Source organism: Leptopilina heterotoma, unplaced genomic scaffold (genome assembly GCF_015476425.1).
Source record: "Leptopilina heterotoma isolate Lh14 unplaced genomic scaffold, ASM1547642v1 Lhet_54, whole genome shotgun sequence".
Lineage (NCBI taxonomy): Eukaryota > Metazoa > Arthropoda > Insecta > Hymenoptera > Figitidae > Leptopilina > Leptopilina heterotoma.
This window is the reverse complement of record NW_025111118.1, coordinates 1476542-1498053: the sequence shown is the minus strand read 5'-3', so window position 1 is coordinate 1498053 and position 21512 is coordinate 1476542. Positions and strand designations below refer to the sequence as shown.

At 25.5% G+C, this 21512-nt stretch overlaps 1 protein-coding gene across 4 annotated transcripts in view; it reads left to right on the top strand.

Moving 5' to 3' along the window:
• The window catches only part of LOC122508423, a 39409-nt gene extending 18141 nt beyond the window's left edge, over window positions 1-21268 (top strand). For 3 of the 4 annotated variants that reach the window (XM_043621756.1, XM_043621754.1, XM_043621755.1), the window contains 4 exons: window positions 6134-6566; window positions 9522-9856; window positions 19516-20243; window positions 20606-21267. In XM_043621756.1, coding sequence (XP_043477691.1) covers window positions 6385-6566; window positions 9522-9856; window positions 19516-20243; window positions 20606-20887 — 1527 coding nt within the window. In that variant the 5' untranslated portion in view covers window positions 6134-6384 and the 3' untranslated portion in view covers window positions 20888-21267. Of the gene's footprint in view, window positions 1-6133; window positions 6567-9521; window positions 9857-19515; window positions 20244-20605 lie in introns of all 4 variants that reach the window. The other variant, XM_043621757.1, reaches the window with a different exon arrangement.
• The last annotated feature ends 244 nt before the right edge of the window (window positions 21269-21512 follow it).

The following is a 21512-nucleotide window of genomic DNA, read 5'->3' as shown; positions in this document are numbered from 1 at the left end:
TAAGATAATGTGCATTTAACTTGCATTTGTAATTTTGCACACACGCATGTATATATAGATGTATTTATATATATCAGGTAACTCTCATTAACAATTTTTATTATTACAAGTTCTTCATGAATGATTCAGATTTACCTCAATCTTTCATGGTCTCCTTTTCACTTTAATTCCAAGGTCACCGACTTTCGTTAACTCCAGAACCAAACATTCCGATACAATTTCAAAAAGCCTTCAATTTAATCTGGTGTGAACAAATATTTTTATGTGAATTTGAGAAGATTGAAAAAATTTGCGTCGTTGAAGAAAGAAAGAAAGAAAGAAAGAGGGATAAAATGTGTGTCGGTTTAGATGAATGGAGAATAATTATAAATGTTGAAAGGGAAATTAATAATTGAGTACAATAGGATTTTGCTTGTTACAATTGGTTAAAGTTTAAATTAATGCGGTTATAGCAAGTGGCGATTATTCCAAATAATGGTATAGTTTAAAATGTTAATTTTAAATAATGGTTGTAAAAACTGAAAGTAGCTTCTTTAAGTGACATTGGTTTTAGAAATGAGTAGTTTCAGCTAATGGTTATTGCAAACAGTAGTTTCCACAGTGGTAATTTTACAAATTGGTACTTTAAACCACTGGCTGCTTCTAATAATGGTTATTCAAAATTCTTTGCTGTTATATCCAGAGAAAAATTTTTTACTAATAATTGTTAGTAAACAAACAGAAAATAAGGTTCGCTCAAAAAATAATTTTGCATCTTCTGCTGATTATCGGCTGTGGTTACTTTTTATGAATAGTGAATTAAATTAATTTTGATGACCTAGATATTAATTGGAATTGTTCTAGCAATAGTAAAATACCAGTAAATAATTTATTGACCAAAAATAGTTAGTAAACAGAAGATGAAGTTCGCTCAAAATATAATTTTGCATCTTCTGCTGATTATCGGCTGTGGTTACTTTTAATGAATTGTGAATTAAATTAATTTTGATTACTCAGATAATTATTGGAATTGTTCTAGCAATAGTTTGGGACCAATAAAAAATTTTTTGACTAACAATATTGTTAGTATACGAAAGATAAAGTTCGATCAAACTATAATTTTTCATCTTCTGCTGATTATCGGCTGTGGTTACTTTTTATGAATAGTGAATTAAATTAATTTTGATTACCTAGATATTAATTGGAATTATTCTAGCAATAGTTTGGGACCAGTAAAAAATTTATTGACCAAAATACAGAAGATGAAGTTCGCTTAAAATATAATTTTGCATCTTCTGCTGATTATCGGCTGTGGTTACTTTTTATGAATTGTGAATTAAATTAATTTTGATTACTCAGATAATTATTGGAATTGTTCTAGCAATAGTTTGGGACCAATAAAAAATTTTTTGTCTAACAGTATTGTTAGTATACGAAAGATAATGTTCGATCAAACTATAATTTTTCATCTTCTGCTGATTATCGGTTCTTGTTACTTTTTATGAATTGTGAATTTCAAAAATTCCCTTATTTTATTTCTCAAAAAGGATTTTTTTAGAAAGGGTTTGGTACTTGAAAACTGTTTAGAATTCACCTCTGAAACAGAAAATGTTTTTATCTTGAAATAGGAAACAGGTCTTGGATGAAGAATGTTTCTGTGATTTGTTCTGAGGAACATTATTTGTTATTTGATAATTAAAATTGTTTTTGTTTTGTGTTTCTTATTGGAAAAATGATATTTCGTTTTTTTATTGTTATACCATTGTAAAATTAAAGTTTCTGTCTGTTTAGGGAAAATAACCTTGAAATTCGCCTTTAGACTTAAAAATTTTTTTTTTCCATAAATCGACACCTATAGTGTGTAAACTATAAATTTGTACGCAAATTGCAAATTATGAATTTGTCCATTTAATTATTAATAATTGAAAACGGTTTTTTTTTCAATGACATAAATTTTTGTGAAAAAAATTGTCGTAGGCGTATTTTTTATTCAATGTTTATATTTAGACACAATGTTTTTTCTTTAAAGGAGTTTACAATTTATTAAAAGTTTATTTAACCTTCTGCATTGATAGCAGCGATTTATGTTTTATGCTTAACATAAATGTATGTATACATTCATTGTGTATTATACGAATCTTGGCTTTTTAAATTTATAAATAAAACAAAGAAGAAAAAAAAAAGTTGTCCGATTGGAAGTTGCAGAAAGAGATCCAAAAACGAATGAAATTCTTCGAGACCTATGGCGCCATAGTATTTTATGGTGAACATTTTACATTCCAGAAAATTGCTCAATAATGTTTATAGCCTCAAGAATTGTATTATTTTACTGTTTCTGCTCCCCATACACAGTGTCAGTTAAAAATTATAAACTCACTCGGAAAAATTAAAATGCATTTATATTTTCCGAATAAATATACACTAATTTTGTGTTATTTTATGCGAATTTTATTGCAAGTCTAAACTAGAAATTAAATGATAAAAAAGTATCCTTGAGTGTATTCTGCGGGTGTGTATACCCCAGATAATTATATTGCCGAATGTAATTGAAATGAGATAGAGAGAGAGAGAGAGGTTTTACAACTTTTGCGCAAACTTGAGTATTTGGCAATTTATTCCAATTTTTTTCTACCATTTTTAGAAAAAGAAGTTATTCTCACAAATGTGTGTGTTTTTATATTCCTCGGCTCGTCTTTTTGTGTCTGGCTGAATTCAGGTTAGAATATTTAAATTCTAAGTGAGGTGCAATAATATTTTTATTAACATTGCGTAACTGACTGATATAATCTTCAAGTTGTAAAAAAAAGAGAAGCAGAGCACCGTTACGGTAATAAAATTGTCAATAAGAATTGTATCATTTCAATTTCACGATTTTATGTAATTCGAAAAAATTTTTTTCCGTTTTTTCTTCTTCTAACGTAATTGGATAGGATAATTATTTTATTTATAACATTGGTTAAATGGTATTACATTGGGAATTTTGTTGTTGTAATATTCTAATCTTTGACACTCATATCAATTTCGTAACGCGGCGTTTGCTTAATTAATTTCCTGAAATTAAGATATCTTCAAAAAAATGTTAGAATTGTTACTTAACGTTTCATTAACATATTCTGATCGAATCAAAATATGTATTTCAGGTAACGAAACAGTCGAAATTTTTATCGTGTTGGATCAAAGGCGAATTGAATTTCTTGTATGAATTAGTTACAGAAAAAAAGAGAGAGAAATATAGGGAAAGGGACTTCGAGTATTTAAATCATTTTATGCACTTTTGTATGAATTTTTACACGTGTGAATTTAACAATTTTTGTTAACAACAATTGGAAGAGTGAAATATTTTTTAACGCAGAAAATGACAATGTATTTTGTTTAAAAATTTTTCTTTGTGAAGTTGTTGTTATTATGAACTTTGTTAACTTCACGAATATTAATTTGTATTCAAAAAAATGTTATTATCTTCACTTTTGTTAGTAATAACGTTTTTTTTTAGATATTTGAATGGATGTTAAATAATTGTTTATTGTACTTGTTAGAAATACACTTTCGGTCAAAATTTTGCGTGTTCCCGAAATTGTTGACCATGAAATTTTAAAAAATGTATAAAAGTTTCCGTAGAAAAATATTTTGTTTTATAAATTTTAAAATTATTTTTTGAATATGTTTATTTTTGGAAGAAAGAATTATTTGAAAAGTAATTTGAACGTTCGAAACTTTAGGAACATAAGAAAAAAGAATTAAATAATTTTCAGTATTTTCTGGAAATTTTTACTATTATCATAGTAAAATTCATACTATGACCGAAATAAATTTTACTAATTATTACTAATATTTACTTCGAAAATAATAAAATTCACTTCGGAAATGTTGAAAAATTAACTGAAATTGTTAATATTTTCGAATTAAATTTTACTGCAGCCGAAGTACATTTTAGTAATTTTAACTAAAATTTACTTTAAAATAGTACAAATTTTTCTGGAAGCATTGTAAAAATTTATTGGAACTTTTACTATTTTTATAATAAATTTTACTACAATAGAAATTCATTTAGCTAATTTTTACTAAAATTTGCTTCGAAAATGATGTCCAGATTGACTGTAATTTTTACTATTGTCCAAAGAAATTTTACTGTAGCCAAAGTTTATTTTACTAATTTTCACTAAGATTCACTTCGAGAATAGTAATTTTCTCTGGAAATGTAAAAATTTACTGAAACTTTTACTATTTCCAGGATAATTTTTACTACAACCGAAGTACATTTTACTAATATTTACTAAAATTTACTTCGAAAATAATAAACATTTCTCTGGAAACATTGTAAATATTGACTGGAATTTTTACTTTTTTTGGAATAAATTTTACTGCAGTCTAAGTATATTTTACTAATTTTCACATCGAAAAAAGTAAAATATTCTCTGGAAATGTAAAAATTGACTAAAACTTGTATTATTTTTGGAATAAATTTTACTACAGCAAATGTAAATTTTACTAATTTTTACTAAGATTCACTTCGAAAATAGTAAAATTTTCTTTATAGAAATTTAAAAATTGACTAAAACTTTTAAAACTTGTACTATTTTTGGAATAAATTTTACTACAGCAGATGTAAATTTTACTAATTTTTACTAAGATTCACTTCGAAAATAGTAAAATTTTCTCTATAGAAATTTAAAAATTGACTAAAACTTTTACTACTTTTGGAATATATTTTACTGAAGCAGAAATAAATTTTATTTATTTTTACTGTAATTTACTTCTTCTTCTGTACATTTTAATGAAGTCAATTAAAAAAAATTGAGAACTGTAAATAAAATTTTTGCGAAATGATTAACAAATGCAAAGAACTCTTTAACCACTTCACTGGCGGGGCGTTCCAAATGGCGTTCCACGCGCCGAGGCCCAGACTGGCAAAAACACCGAAATGGCGTTCCTAATAAAACATTATTTTTAAAGAGTGTACACTACTTTTAACTTATACAAAGCAATATTTCTATAGTTTAGACATCATGGAACAAGATTATCACAATAAAAATTTCAGTTTTTGGGATTTTCAATGTTTTTTCAAACAATGAAATAGTCAATTTTTACCACTTTTCACCAAATGGCGTTCCACTTTTTTTCAATTTTTACACAGTAAAACTCATATTTTTTATTTAAAAAATATATTTACATACAAAACATTATAATATAATAATGTAATAAGTAAAAAATAAATATAAATAATTAATAAATAAAATTTAATAATTATTAATAATAACAAAAGTGGAACGCCATTTGTTAAAAAGTGTTAAAAATCGACTATTTCAACGTTCAAAGAAACATTGAAAATCTCAAAAACTGAAATTTTCATTGTGATAATCTTGTTCCCTGATGTCTAAACTATAGAAATATTGCTTTGTAGTAGTAAAAAGTAGTGTACACTCTTTAAAAATAAAGTTTTATTAGGAACGCCATTTCGGTGTTTTTGCCAGTCTGGGCCTCGGCGCGTGGAACGCCATTTGGAACGCCCCGCCAGTGAAGTGGTTAATAAAAATTTAATTAACTTACATTTTGCAATGTAAATTTTCATTACGGCTATAAACTAGAAAGTTTTATCTTAATTTTTGAAATAGTTCGAGATAATTTTTTTGAATTGTTTGCAACAATGGAAATTTTGTAATTATATTTATAATAATAAAATTATAATTCAATTCTTTTATTTAATTTTCTAATATATTATAATGAAAAAAATTATTTGTTTCAAACAACTTTTAATTAATTCAATTAAATGGTTTTTCTTTTAAATACTGAATTGGTTAATTAATTAATTGGTTGAAATATTTAAATATAATTCATTAGATTTAAATAAAAATTATATGTCCCCTAAAGTTCTGATGGTTCAAATAAATGAAATTTATTTCTTTTTCAAATTAAAATTTTAGTACAATAATTTTGTGTGAAGTAACAAAAAATTATTTGATATTAGAATTAATATTTTTTTGAATCAATTTTTTTTTATAATTATAAATATATTTTAGAATTATATAATTATATTGTATAATTATAATAATATTGTAATGATATTGTCAGTAGGGATTCACGCACAATTTACACCGAATTAGTGAAACAAAAATTGCTTTTTGCTAAACATGTTTTAAATTTTTCAATTTGATAGTTCCGCTAACCAGAATAATTGTGGATCAAGTGGTTTGGGAATAATGTCAGGATTATATTGAGGAGAGGAAAATAATTTTTGAATGAATAAGGATGATAATAATGGGATTTGGAGTTAGTGAATCGTCACGTTAAAGATAGTATGCCGCTTTGGCTGCTTGCTCTTGACGAACCAGCATCAGATCCATGCGGTAGCATCACAAAGGAACACGTTCCATCGGGATAAAATCCGTTGGATCGTTTATTTAGGGGATGCTCGCACGTGGTAAGGCCTCATCAAAAGCCAATGCATTGGCTTCGACCTTGGCAGTTTCCACGGACGAACAACCCACTGTAGAAGGAGGTTTTACACAGTCCTTGTACCATAATTCCAACAGGTTTAATCCTAATGGTGACTTTCCTGCATCAGGAATTAATAATCGCGAAATAGAATGGTAAGAAACTTTCTAATTCCTCTCATCTATAAATATATATACGATTCAAAACTGGTTTTTTTTTCTTATCAAAAAAGTGCAAGTTCAATCGAGATTTTGTTTCTTTTCATCTCGTCTAGATATATTCGTAATAAATCTATTTTTTATAATTACCGGATACTTTATAAGATAGAATGAAAAAAAAAATAATTTTTCTCAGGAAACATTTGCCTTAGATTACTAGCAACAACCAACCACAATATGTATTTACACAATAATGACTGGAGAACAATTCACCAGATTATAAACGATTCTATCCTTGGATTCTAAATGTGAAATTGCACAAGATAATGTTGTGAGTGCATAAAACACATTATGTGACGTCATTGGTTGAGACATTAAAAAAAATAAGCAGAATAAGAAGAAGAAAAAAGAAATTCTCGACAGTCTAATTTTGTAATAAAAAGTTTTTTTTTCTTCAAATGATCTGATATACCGAGAATAATTTAAGTTGAGTAAAAGTATATTTGTCTCAGAGAGTATATATACTAAATTATTTGAACTAAATTTATTTCGAACAAATAAATAATATTATTTGTTACAAATAAATAATATTTATTACAAATAATTTATTATAGAAATAATTTTATTTGAACCAAACATAATTTATTTGAATTAAATATAAAAGTAAATTTGTTACGGAGCCTACTATTTATTTGTTTTAAATAAAAATTTTATTCGACACAAATAAATCTTTTACTTGAACCAAATAAAATTTTATTTAAAAATTTTATTTACACCAAGAAAAATTTTTTTTAATTCAAAAATAAGTAGTGAACCAAAAAAATATGCTTGAATTAAACATATTTTACAATTGGATTAAAAGTAATTTTTATTGAATCAAACTTTTAGGCATTGAATCAAAATTATTATGTTTAATTCGAAAATAATTTTTGGTTGACTGTATAACAAAGATAATTATGTTTGATTCAAATGTATTGTTTTCTCAGTGATAGTTTTATTTATTTCATTCAAAATTTTATTTATTTAAATGAAACTTTTACTTGAGTCAAATAAAATTTTATTTAAACCAAATAAAATTTATTTGAACCAAGTAAATGTTTAATTGGCTCTGATAATTTTTATGAGACAAATATATTTTTGTGAGATAAATATATTTTTTTTTGCATCCAGAGATAAAGTTTATTTAAACCAAATATAATTTATTTGAGTTAAATAAAAGTATATTTGTCTCAGAACCAACTATGATATTTTTTTGTTTTAAATAGAAATTTTATTCGACGGAAATGAAACTTTTACTTGAACCAAATAAAATTTATTTGAACCAAATAAAATTTTATTTAAATCAAATAAAATTTATTTGAAACAAATAAAATGGCTATTTGGCTTCTGAGTAAAATTTTTGTCTGGATGTATAGTTGTTTGAAGAAATAAAAATTAAGGATGCGAGAGAATTTTTTTTTTATTAACTAATTTTTTTTATTTTTGGTATTGAATCTATTCTAATGGATGATGATAAAATTTTTAAATTTCTTTTTAATTAATTTTTAATAATAAATTAAAATTTTTTCGTAAATGTCAGGAATAAATAATAGTAAAAAAACTTGTTTATCAAACTTAAAACCCTTTCAAACTTGTTTTTTATGCTTTTTTAATGAATGTGTGATTTGAAAATTTTCCTTCAAGAATGTTTTGTATATTTGTGTAAATATTTATGTGTATACAATTTTTATTATAATAGAACAGTAAAATTTTTATTAGTTTTTAGATTTTGAGTTTCGTTTGAGAAAAAAAGAGTTAGATAATCGTTAATTTTCTAATTACTCAAAAGGTAATTATTTTCTTTTATGAACGTTATTAACAAATTGTTGTTTTTTTTTGTGAGAAATTATTCTTACGAAGAAGTTAAAAAGAGGACAAGGAAAAATAATAATAATTAGATAAAATAGTACCTATTTATTTTTAAATAAATTTTTTTAGTTTTGATATTGTTTTTTCCTTTTTGTTAGTTTGTTTTTGTTAGTTCTTTATGTTCGTTCTTTTTGTTAGTATTCTTTTTGTTCGTTTTTGGTTATTTGTGCTATTTTGAATTAAAAAGTTAAAACTGTCGATAATTTTTCAACGCAGTGGAATTATTAATTAAAATTCTAAAATTTTGAAGGTTCTAACGAATGAAATTGAATTATTTTTCAAATTAAATAATATTATTATTATTTTAGGAATAAAATTTGAATTTGAAAAAAATAAACAAATTTCGTTGATTACGATTGGAACTTTAGAAACATTGAAAAAAATATATCTTTCATTTAAACGTTCGAAATTTTTGGAGTATTAATAATTTTAAAATTAAATATACGTTGTAGAAGCAAAGGAATAAAAAATCACTTTATTTGTTTGATCTGCACTTGAAGAAAAAAAATCAGTTTGAGCGTAAATATTTTGAGAGAAATCTAAAAGTGAAAACAGTGGCGAGTCACTTTGGCATAAAATTTAGATTATCAATTTTATAAATTAGCGTAATTGCGAAATTTATTCAATTTTCGTTGTGTATATTATATCAGTTTGGAAAAAAGGCAAATTAAGTTTTTTCTATATTTTTTGAAAATTTGAATTTTTCGAGTATTGGAATTTTTATTGAATTTTTTATTGAGATTAGTACTGGATTTTGAATTGAATTTTGTATTGAGATTAGTACTGGATTTTGAATTAAATTTTGTATTGAGATTTGCATTGGATTTTGTATAGAATTTTGTATTGAATTTTGTATTGACTTTTGTATTGAATTTTGTATTGAATTTAGTATTGAATTTTGTATTGACAAGATTAGTGGGTAAAAATTTTCCTATAATATAGCCAAAGAAGAGGTGGTGTTTTTTTTCCTGTTTCTCTACTAAAAAATGCTCAAGGTTTTTAAAAGAGTTGAAGAAGTATTAGCATCTTTTAATCGTTTTGCAGGATAGAACCAGATTCCTTAGACGTTGAAGTATCCGGATTGGTTAATGCAATATCGTCATCGCAGAATTCAAAAAAATGTTATCGAACATCAACGAGTTCAGGATATTCGAGTCATTCACCGCCACTTTCAGCAACATCATATACGTGCTGTGTGTCTGTAACACCTCAACAAGGTGCAGTTGCCTCAACCACTAATCCTTTCAAGGAACAAGGATCAGGTTTAGCTGTGATTCATGAGGGAAAAACAATTCCAAGTCCAATTTGGCCTTGTATAGGAGACAATTCAAAAAATATTCATTATGGTGCCTGTGTAGAGCGTAACGGTGAAATGAAAGGTAAATATAGGATCCTGATGATTCCATCTGACGCTTGTAAATTGCCAATTAGATTTCTTTCTGCTTTTTTTTTCTCTCTTTCGAGATAAGAGAACATTGACACTTACAAATCTACTTGTCGTTGGCTTGTTTTTTTTTTGTTGGAAAAAATGCTTCTTCTTTTTTTTCATTTCTCTTTGGTCGCTTTTGGATTTTTTGACTTGTTTTTATCTGTGGTTTTATCTTGTTTTCATCTGGATTTTTTAGCTTGTTTCAATCTTTGGATTTTTTTTATCATGTTTCTATCTGAATTTTTATCGTGTTTCTATCTTTCGCTTTTTTATCATGTTTCTATCTTTGGAATTTTTATATTCCTCATACTTAATCGCTTACATTGCTTAATAGTTTACTCATTAATCAAGAGATGAATGAAAAATTCTGTTTGTGGGAATTTTCGATGTATATCAAGTTAGCAGTGCAACTTCACAAAATTCAAAAATGAACAATACTATAATTTGCCGTTAATTAATCGCTAATTAATTGTGAAAGAAATAATTTTGTCGTTTAAATATTTTTTTTTATACAGGGTGCCCTGCTAACTTGATGTCAAGTTAGCAGGGCACCCCCTTGAAACTGTTAAATCAATATATTTCGCAGAATTTCTTGCGCAAGAATTTACCGTTTTTTATCCGTAACAAATCCCATTAATCCTTTTGAAAAATAATTAAAGTTGCGAGGGCAAACAAAAGTTTTCGGGTTTAGAAGTGTAGAATAACCACTTTAACCGCACTCATAGGGTTATTCCTGTGTTTTGAATTTACCGCTTGTCGAATTTAAATGAATTGTGTCCGGGAAAAAATCGTATGATTATTTTCAACTTAACATTAGATAATATCAAGTTAAGCCAACCTCCTATCTCAATTTTTTATATTTGTTTTCATTTTTATAAATTCCACACTTTCGCCACTAGTTGTGCAATGTACTATTGTACCAAATGATCAAAATATTAGTGTACGGAACCCGCTATTTCAGTGCAAGTGAAATTCGCACTTGCCCAGTTTTTTTTAAATGCCGTCTAACATAAAAATAAACAATTATGAAAAGATAAAAATTACTTCGGAGGCGAGGGAATATTAATTTAGTTAAAATTTCTAAAATTTTTGTAAGATCCTGGAAAAAAATTTCAAATATAGTGTTTTTCCTACCTTGGATCCTCTTGCAATTTTTTTTAATTACTTCATACATTAAAATTTACAATTATCAAAAGAAAAAATTGTTTCTAAGGCATGAAAATGATAATTTAATTGAATAAACAATTTAATTTAATACCGAGATTTTTTAAAAAATCATAACTATTATAAATGGTACAATATAAATTAAATTTATCAATCTTTTTCTGTGAAAGTCAGGTGGCAGATTGCACCCGTAGTAATTTCTTAAATCATTAATGCGCGCATAGAATTTTACTAGTAAATTGAATAAGTTAATAAAATATCTCTGAATATCTATAATATATTTAAAATATAAGTAAATAACGTAAATATTTTTTCCATAGACTATAAACGTTGTAAAAATAATCTCAGGGCATTCTAGCGATATTTTTATTATATCCCTAGGATATCCTGTGAATATCCTCTAGATATACCAAGGACAGCCATAAGATATCCCTACACTGTAAAAAATTTATGGAGTTAACGGACTCGGGAGTTGGGAGTGAAATTTTTTGAGTTAAAAATCAACTCCAGAAGAGAGTTAATTTACTAACTTCTACTAACTCCCTTTATCAACACCTGCCGGAGTTATTTTTTCTTTGGGGAGTTAGCATTTGGGTGTGAAGTTTTAACTCTCTTTATTTAACTCCCCAATGGGTTGCGACTTTTATAGAATCCCCTGGGGAGTTAAAATTTAACTCCCTTTTTTACAGTGTAGGATAACCTGTTGATATCCCACGGAATTCCTAGGGAAAACCCCCCCCAAAATATCCTACAAAGCGGCGGTTTGTATATCCCAGAGATAACCTACGGATATTCTAGGATATCATGTGGACTTTCTCGGGATATCTTACATTTATACAGGACATCCTGAGGATATCCTAAAGATATCCTTTTGTTGTAAGGGTTGTTGCTTGTTATTTTAACACCAAATTCGTTATTAAAATAACCTTTTATTTTCTTTGCATTGCAAGTCATTTAAATAACACCTTTTTAACTCTGCACCCAGAAAAAATTTGTTTAAAACAAAGAAAAATTGTTTTTTTAAAATCCCTTTTTAAATTGAAGATGAAATTTGTTTTAATAAAAAAAAAATCTTCCTTGCTTTTGCAAAAAAGTTTTTAAATGTTTTTAATAGAGGTGTAGTGCAAAATTCGAATCGAAAGTAAATTCGAATCGAAATACGAATTCGAAGTTTCGAATTTCGAATTGGCCGATTCGAATCGAAAGAAAATTCGAATCGAAATACCAATTCGAAGTTTCGAATTTCGAATTGGCCGATTCGAATCGAAAGAAAATTCGAATCGAAATACGAATTCGAAGTTTCGAATTGGCCGATTCGAATCGAAAGTAAATTCGAATCGAACTAGCCAATTCGAAAATCGGAGTTTCGAATTGTACAACTCAACTCGGTTAATTTATTCGCACAATTATTTTGACAGAAATCCTAACCTAAAATTAGTAGGCTGATATTCATAATACAGCTATCTATAGTACTTTGAAACTTTTTCTTAAAAATTGTCTATATATTTTTTATTAATTCTATAATTTTAATATATAAACAACATACAAATACCAATAATTTTTAATATTTCTTATTAATAATTAATAATTATTTTTAAGTAATAACAAATATTTTTCTGAACATTGAAAATTAAAAATTTGAAAATTATAAAGTTAATAAAGAAAAATAAATGTATATTTATTATAGAGGAAGAATTCATTTTATTTTTAATTTTCAAAAATAAGCAATTATAAAATTAAATTTTTAGAAATTTCCATGGTTATAAAGTTACGTTATTATTATAAATTTAATTTTAAATATACAATAATATTTCAGCATATTTTTATTTATTTAACTTCTTTATATTATCATAAAAAAATACTTAGATGTGTTCTTTATTTTATAGTAATGTAAATTATTTGTTTTCTTAAATTAAATAAATTAAATAAAATTTTTTTAAATTAATAACAAAATTATAAGTTGTATTTAAATGAAGTAAATAATTATAATTTTTACAAATAAATTTTAATTGTAATAAATTAACTTTTTTGATTCAAAATTTTCTAAATTTTAAGAAAAATGTTTTCCTAAAAATATAATTTTTTAAATCTAATTAATTATAAAATGACTTTGTATTCTTTCTTTATTGTTTATATTTTTTTTATAGTATATAATTGCTCTTCATGTATACCCCATTCGGGTTTTTACATATCTGACAACCCCCCTATTATTCTCCAAATTTCCCCAGATTTCCCCAAATACCCCCTATTTGCGGTCCGCAGCCGACTTTTATTAGAAGTACTCGTATTCACATGGCCCTCTCTGGCCATAGTTAAGGGAAACTACGGAAAACCTTTAACTGAGTACAGCCGATTTATCGACGCCGAGTCTTGGATGTATAAATTCGAAGTCTCGAATATTACACAACCAAGTCCTCGACGTTCAAATCGCCCGCTCAGATTATCTCACGTGCCGGAAAAATCCCAGGCTAATGGGCGCGAACCAAGTACCCTTGGTCCATCTCGCCGAGCGAGGCATTTATCCGACTGAGCTAATCTGTCGGTGATTAAATTCTTAATTTTAGAATATCAATTTTTCTTTGTGGGCAGTATATATCTATTATCCATATTTCTATACGCTTGAAGTTCCTTTTGTTCAAGTGTTCAATTTCGAATTGGCCGATTCGAATCGAAAGAAAATTCGAATCGAACTACCAATTCGAAAGTAAATTCGAATCAAACTAGCCAATTCGAAAATCGGAGTTTCGAATTGTACAACTCAACTCGGTTAATTTATTCGCACAATTATTTTGACAAAAATCCTAACCTAAAATTAGAAGGATGGTATTTTTAAATCCATTATAGTTTACAATATTCAGTTTTACAAAATTTCAAATATTCCTAAATTCTTCAATGAAATAAATATTAAATTATAAAAACTTAGAATAATATTTACAAAGTTCAATTAAATTTATTCAAAATTCAATTATTTTTAAAAATTCACGCTATATTGCTTTTGATATTTAATTGTTAATCTAAAATTTTAATTGAATTGAATGTTTCTTAAAATTCAATTCCCATAAAGAATCGTTATCAACAAATTGTAATAAAATTTTTGAGAATAGTGACATTTTTCGAGAAATACGATTAAAATTTTATAAAAAATAATTGAAATTCTGCAATGAGTTTTATTATTTATGAAAATAATTGAATTCCTAAAAGAATTTTATTTTTTATAAAAATAATTGATTCCCTGTAAAAATGTTATTTATACGAGAATATTTTATTTTCTGCAAAGGATTTTATTATTTTAAGTAACAACACAAATATTGAATTTCTGTAAAGTATTTTATCATTCATGAAAATAATTGAATTTTTAAAAAAAATTTTATTCAAATTTATAACAATAATTAAATGCCTTGCAGAAATTTTGTTAATGAGTTGAATAATAATTGAATTACTGCGAAGCCTTTTATTAAAATTCGGACAATAATTAAATTCTTTTCAAAATTTCAATTAAAATAGTATTAGAAAAGAAATAGTAATAGTAAAGAATTTTATTAAAATTTAAAAAAAATTGAATTCCTAAGAAGAATTTTATTAAAATGTTTAAAATGGAGAAATTTTATTATTTATGAAAATAATTAAATTTTGGATAAATTTTATCAATTTTTTCTGAATAATTGAATTTCTTTGCGAAATTTTAATAAAATATATTTTTATTTCTTGTATTAGCGAATTTAAAGTAGTGCAAATTCTCAAAAAAAAGAAATAGTAGCTTCGAGTTGCTGAAATCTAAAAAAAAGTACTTAAATATATAGTACCATAACGTAAAAAAAGTAGTAAATAGTTGGTTTATACTTATTTTTTATTTATTTTAGTTTATTAACTTTTGAATTTAAAAATCTTTAATTTTCAATTTTTAGAAGATTATTTCTTAAAAATAATTAATAGGGTAGAGTGGGGCAAACCGGACCCCCTAACGGTTTTTTGACTCTTGTGACCAAACGAATCAACTGATTTCACTTTTCGATGGCTTGTTTGAATGATCATTTAATTGCGCAACTTTTTCCCAGAGACACATATACCTTATCTTTTATTGTTAAGTTGCTGTGTTAACTTTAAAAAATTTTGCAAACGGTCCGGTTTGCCCCACCCCCTGGGGTAAACCGGACCGTTTGGTTTTTTATTTATAATATTGCATTTACATAATCTACAATAATAAAAAAACATAAAGAATCATGTAAACAATGGTTGTGAATAAAATTTTGTGATAAAGGGAGTTAGTAGAAGTTAGTAAATTAACTCTCTTCTGGAGTTGATTTTTAACTCAAAAAATTTCACTCCCAACTCCCGAGTCCGTTAACTCCATAAATTTTTTACAGTGTAGGGATATCTTATGGCTGTCCTTGGTATATCTAGAGGATATTCACAGGATATCCTAGGGATATAATAAAAATATCGCTAGAATGCCCTGAGATTATTTTTACAACGTTTATAGTCTATGGAAAAAATATTTACGTTATTTACTTATATTTTAAATATATTATAGATATTCAGAGATATTTTATTAACTTATTCAATTTACTAGTAAAATTCTATGCGCGCATTAATGATTTAAGAAATTACTACGGGTGCAATCTGCCACCTGACTTTCACAGAAAAAGATTGATAAATTTAATTTATATTGTACCATTTATAATAGTTATGATTTTTTAAAAAATCTCGGTATTAAATTAAATTGTTTATTCAATTAAATTATCATTTTCATGCCTTAGAAACAATTTTTTCTTTTGATAATTGTAAATTTTAATGTATGAAGTAATTAAAAAAAATTGCAAGAGGATCCAAGGTAGGAAAAACACTATATTTGAAATTTTTTTCCAGGATCTTACAAAAATTTTAGAAATTTTAACTAAATTAATATTCCCTCGCCTCCGAAGTAATTTTTATCTTTTCATAATTGTTTATTTTTATGTTAGACGGCATTTAAAAAAAACTGGGCAAGTGCGAATTTCACTTGCACTGAAATAGCGGGTTCCGTACACTAATATTTTGATCATTTGGTACAATAGTACATTGCACAACTAGTGGCGAAAGTGTGGAATTTATAAAAATGAAAACAAATATAAAAAATTGAGATAGGAGGTTGGCTTAACTTGATATTATCTAATGTTAAGTTGAAAATAATCATACGATTTTTTCCCGGACACAATTCATTTAAATTCGACAAGCGGTAAATTCAAAACACAGGAATAACCCTATGAGTGCGGTTAAAGTGGTTATTCTACACTTCTAAACCCGAAAACTTTTGTTTGCCCTCGCAACTTTAATTATTTTTCAAAAGGATTAATGGGATTTGTTACGGATAAAAAACGGTAAATTCTTGCGCAAGAAATTCTGCGAAATATATTGATTTAACAGTTTCAAGGGGGTGCCCTGCTAACTTGACATCAAGTTAGCAGGGCACCCTGTATAAAAAAAAATATTTAAACGACAAAATTATTTCTTTCACAATTAATTAGCGATTAATTAACGGCAAATTATAGTATTGTTCATTTTTGAATTTTGTGAAGTTGCACTGCTAACTTGATATACATGAATTTTCGCTTGTTAGAAATGCATGTGGCTGAATTTGTTTCTTGACGGTATTTTCATTTTGCTGAAGTAACTTTTAAACAAACTAATCAATAACTAACCGAATAACATTTTTATTTATTAAAATTTTTAGTTCGATCGTTTTGCTGTTTAATCGATTTTCAATTAACGAACTTAACCAAATTGTTCTTTTACACGGAATTTTTTAATTTAAGGTCGAATCTTAAAAAGTATAAATTGAAAACTTGAAATTTATTGCGCATTTTTATTCATGTTTTATTTAACAGGATTTTTTCTTATCCGAATAATTATTTGACAGATTCTTTACTTCACTGAATTTTTATTTAATAGATTTTTCATTTTACAGCTAAGTTTTCTATTTTTGTTTATCTTTTTTTTTTTCTATTTTTGTTGTTGACATTTTTTTTCCATCTAATTTGCATTGTCAGGAATTTTTATTTTACAAAATTTTTATTTGGTTTAATTCTTGTTAAAACGAATTTTTCAGCAACACATTTTTTATTTAATGAAATTTTTGTTAAATGGAATTTTTATTTCAATTAAATTATTATTTAATGAAATTTTTGTTAAATGGAATTTTCATTTCAATTAAATCATTATTTAACAGATTTTCCATTTAGCAGAATTTTTGTTCAATCGAATTCATGTTAATACGAATTTTTATTTGGCAAAACTTCTATTTAGTGGACTTTTTGTTAAATCATATTTTAATTAATTTTCATTTAATTGAATTTTTATTCAAAGAGTTTTCGTTTTAATTAAATAATTATTTAAACGAATTTCTATTTAACATAATTTTGGTTTAATTGAATTCATATTGATACGAATTTTTATTTGACAGAATTTATATTTAATGGAATTTTTGTTGAATCAAATTTTTGTTTAACAGAATTTCTATTTAGTGGAATTCTTGTTTGAATCGAATTTTTAATCAACAGAATTTTCATTTAATGACATTTTTGTTTATTGGAAGTTACGTATAAAGTAAATAATTAATTAACAAAATTCCAATTTCATCGAATTTTTGTTTAATGAAATTCATATTGATACGAATTTTTATTTGACAGAATTTATATTTAATGGAATTTTCGTTGAATCAAATTTTTGTTTAACAGAATTTCCAGTTACTTTAATTTCTATTTGATGAAAGTTTTATTCACTTGGACAAAATTTTTTTACTCAACATTTTTACTTAACAGAATTTTCATTCAAAATAATTTCTATATTATGGGATTTTTCTTTAATAAAATTTATTTTGATACGATTTTTATTTGACTGAATTACTATTCAATTTTTTTGTTGACTCGAATTTTTATTGACAGAAAATTTTGTTTAGTACAAATTTTATTTAACAGAACTTTTATTTTGTGGAATATTTACTTAATTAAATTTTCAAATAAGAGAATTAATATTTTTAAGAAGTTAATTGAATACTTGGATGAGTAAAGAATTAAATATAAATATTTTATCTGATGGAATGCTTTCAAAACCTTAGAATTTTTCTACGAATTTTTTTGTATTTTTCATATAATTTTCTATAAAAATGTTTATAAACTTTTGTCGTAAAAGTTTTGTTAAATTTCATAACTTAGGATTTTTCTATAAATTTTTTCTTCTCTTTTCTCATTTTCAATAAAATTTTCAAAGTAAATGTTTATAGACTTTTGTCTTTAAATATTTTTACAATTTTTTTATCACCAATTTTTTGTAAAAGTTATGATTGACGATTTATAAACTTGACTTGGAGGGTAAATGAAAATAAATCCGTTAAATAAAATTTCAGTTGAACAAGAATTCAGTTAAATAATAATCATTACGAATTTAAAACAAATTTTTAAAAAAATTTTATTTCTTTTTTTTAAATAAATAAATAATTTTTATGAAATATTAATTTAACGTCGAAATAAAAATATTCCCATTGAATTTAATTTAAACAGTTTTTTTAATTAATCGAAAAAATAAATAACAATTATTATTATTCTGTATCTGGTTAAATAAATAACTTTTATGAAATATTTGAAATCGAAATAAAAATTTTCTCATTGAATTTGATTTAGACATTTTTTTTAATTTTTCGAAAAATATAAATAATAATAATTATTATTCTGTACTTTTATAAATTAATTTATTATTTTTATGAAATAGTTAACGTCGAAATAAAAATATTGCTATTAAATTCAGTTAATTATTTTTTAATTAAGTGAGAAAAATAATTAAGAGTATTTTTTTAAAATTAAAAATATTATTGTCAGTTAAGAGCCAATTTGGTGAAATGAAAATTTATTTAAATGAAAACTCGATTAAACAGCAAATAAAATAAGAATAAATAATTAAATAATAAAACAAGTCAAAATAATATAAAGAATTTGTTGAATAGTAAATAATTAACTGCGGTGTAATTGACATTTCCGTCAGGTGAAAATTTTGTCAACAGTAAAAATTCTGTTTACACATGAGAAATTAAAAGATTTTTTTCTGTAAAATGCGTGATTTTTATCAAAGTCAGTATAATTGTTAGATAATTAGCATAAAACGTTTCATAAAATGCTAATTGTCTTCCAAGTCTACAAACACTGCGATTATTATCACAAAATTATGGAAATTTTCTTTCGATAACATTGATTTACTGTGTGGAGAAAGGTTTAGAGGTTCTTGAATTATTTTTTCCACCTAAAAATGGTGCATTTTTCTAACAAGGTTGCTTTTTGATGAATTACAGAAATTTAAAAATTAGAAGTAGTTTTATCTTATCGCTTCTTTCACATATAATGGAAATTCCTGCTCTCCTTTGTTTTCTCTTTGTGGACAATTTAAATCTTAAAAAAAAAATTAATATTATTCTAACAGGTGCGATTCCTTGTTGCTGTTATGGCTACGCGTTTCCGCACCCTTATTGCCAGTGGGATCGTGAACAGCAAACTTCCGGAACTGTAGCACGCGAGGTATTAATGGAGTTATCCCGAACATTGAACTCTGTTTTGGAAGGTGATACTGGAATGACACCGGCAGAAGTTTTACGTGATATTTCTCGTACTATTAATCAGAGTATTGATATGGATAAAAAAGCAGTTCTCGAAGATTATATTTATCGAAATTCATCAGCAAGTGGAGTAAAAGATTCATTTCCCACTGAAATGAATCCAATTAATTCACGTTTTTATAGTAAAAATGAAAATTATTTACAAAATTCAGCGAGAAATACAGCAACAACAACAACAACAACATCGTCGTCGTCGTCGGCGCATTGTCATTGTGAGAAAAATGTTATTGGTCAGGATATTTTATCGACACAATTTGTTGATCAGAATAATTCTTTAATTGATGGTGATAAGAAACGAAATCCTGAAATTCTTCTCGTACCGGAAAATAGGGGATTTTTTTCGAAAAATATTCACTCGTATAGTAAGAAAAATTTTAATAATAAAAATTGTTCGTGTCAAGGATTTAATAATTCGAGTGGAATGACAAATTTGAAGGCGAAAGAGCCTGGAAAGGATTCATTGCAATTGAACAGTGATAGGGAGAAGTTTGATATTAAAAAGGAGTATCCACATGTGAATCATGGTTATTCAGTGGTGAGATTTATTTTTTATTTAGATTTCTCTTGTTGTATAAAAATTGTATCTCAGGAGTTAGTTTTTGAAATCAATTTTTTTTTTTTAAAGACTTGTGAAAACAAATTTTATGAGTTTTCTCAATTTTTGGTTAATTTTCTTTTTGGTTGGAATTTTTGTAACTAAATTTTTTTCTGGTTACTTCGAACAAAAATTTGAGACAACAGAATGTTTTTTGATTCAACCAAGAAAGTATGGTTGTACAAATATCAAGAAATTTAAATTTAATAAAAAGAAAAATTCAAAGAATCCCTGAGACACGTTTTTCATATAAACAAGGAAAACTCTTTCTTCTGACATCTATTTGAAGATAATTGTTTTAGCAGTTAAATTATGGTGAGGAGGGAACGTCGAGCGAGGGGAATAGTCGTTCATCATCAAAGGATAGTTGGTGTCGAGAATCTGGGATATTTGAAAAAAGTTTGAATTTCACATTAGATGGATCGAGAGCTGAAAGATTACGTCGAACCATTGAGGAAGCGAAAAGAAGACGTCAGTGGTGTCGCGTAATAATTACACTCTTTGGACTCATCTTTTTTATTTTAAGTGTCGTTATTGTATCATTATCAGTCACAAAAGGCCGGAAAGCATTTGGCAGTATGTGATTTGATCAGATAAATTTGTGACATATATATTATTATTAATATTAATATTAATATTAATAATCTTTATAATTTTATTATTAAAACGCGAAATTAGTTTTACTATATAAATAATATTATCTTCACTGTTAGAGAGACTTGTGAAGCAAAGTATTATGTATGTAATTTAGAATTTTAAACTGGAAGTGAACATTATTTACGAACGTCTGGCAAATTTTCTGAAAAGGAAAAAAAAATATCTGCAATACTACGAAAATAATTGATTAATTTAATGAATTGTTTTTTAATTTAGGGTAAATTTGTGTCAATGAAGTGAAGTTTTTAGTATAAAAAAATTTATCCAGATTTTACAGAAATTAACAGAAAAGTAGATTATTTTGAAACTGAAAAATAAATTTTTCTATTCAGAGGTTTTTTTAATTTAAAAAATTTTAATTCTTTACCAAAATATAAATTATTTATTCGAAAATTTTTTACTTAAATTTAGTGTTAGAATTTTTTTTCAAATTTAAATTTTTTGTTCGAATTAAAATTTTTTGTTTAAATTAAACTTCTTTATTTAAATTTAATTAAATGAAAAGTAAAAATTAAATGTGTTTGTCTGTTAAAATGTTAAGAACTTTTTAAT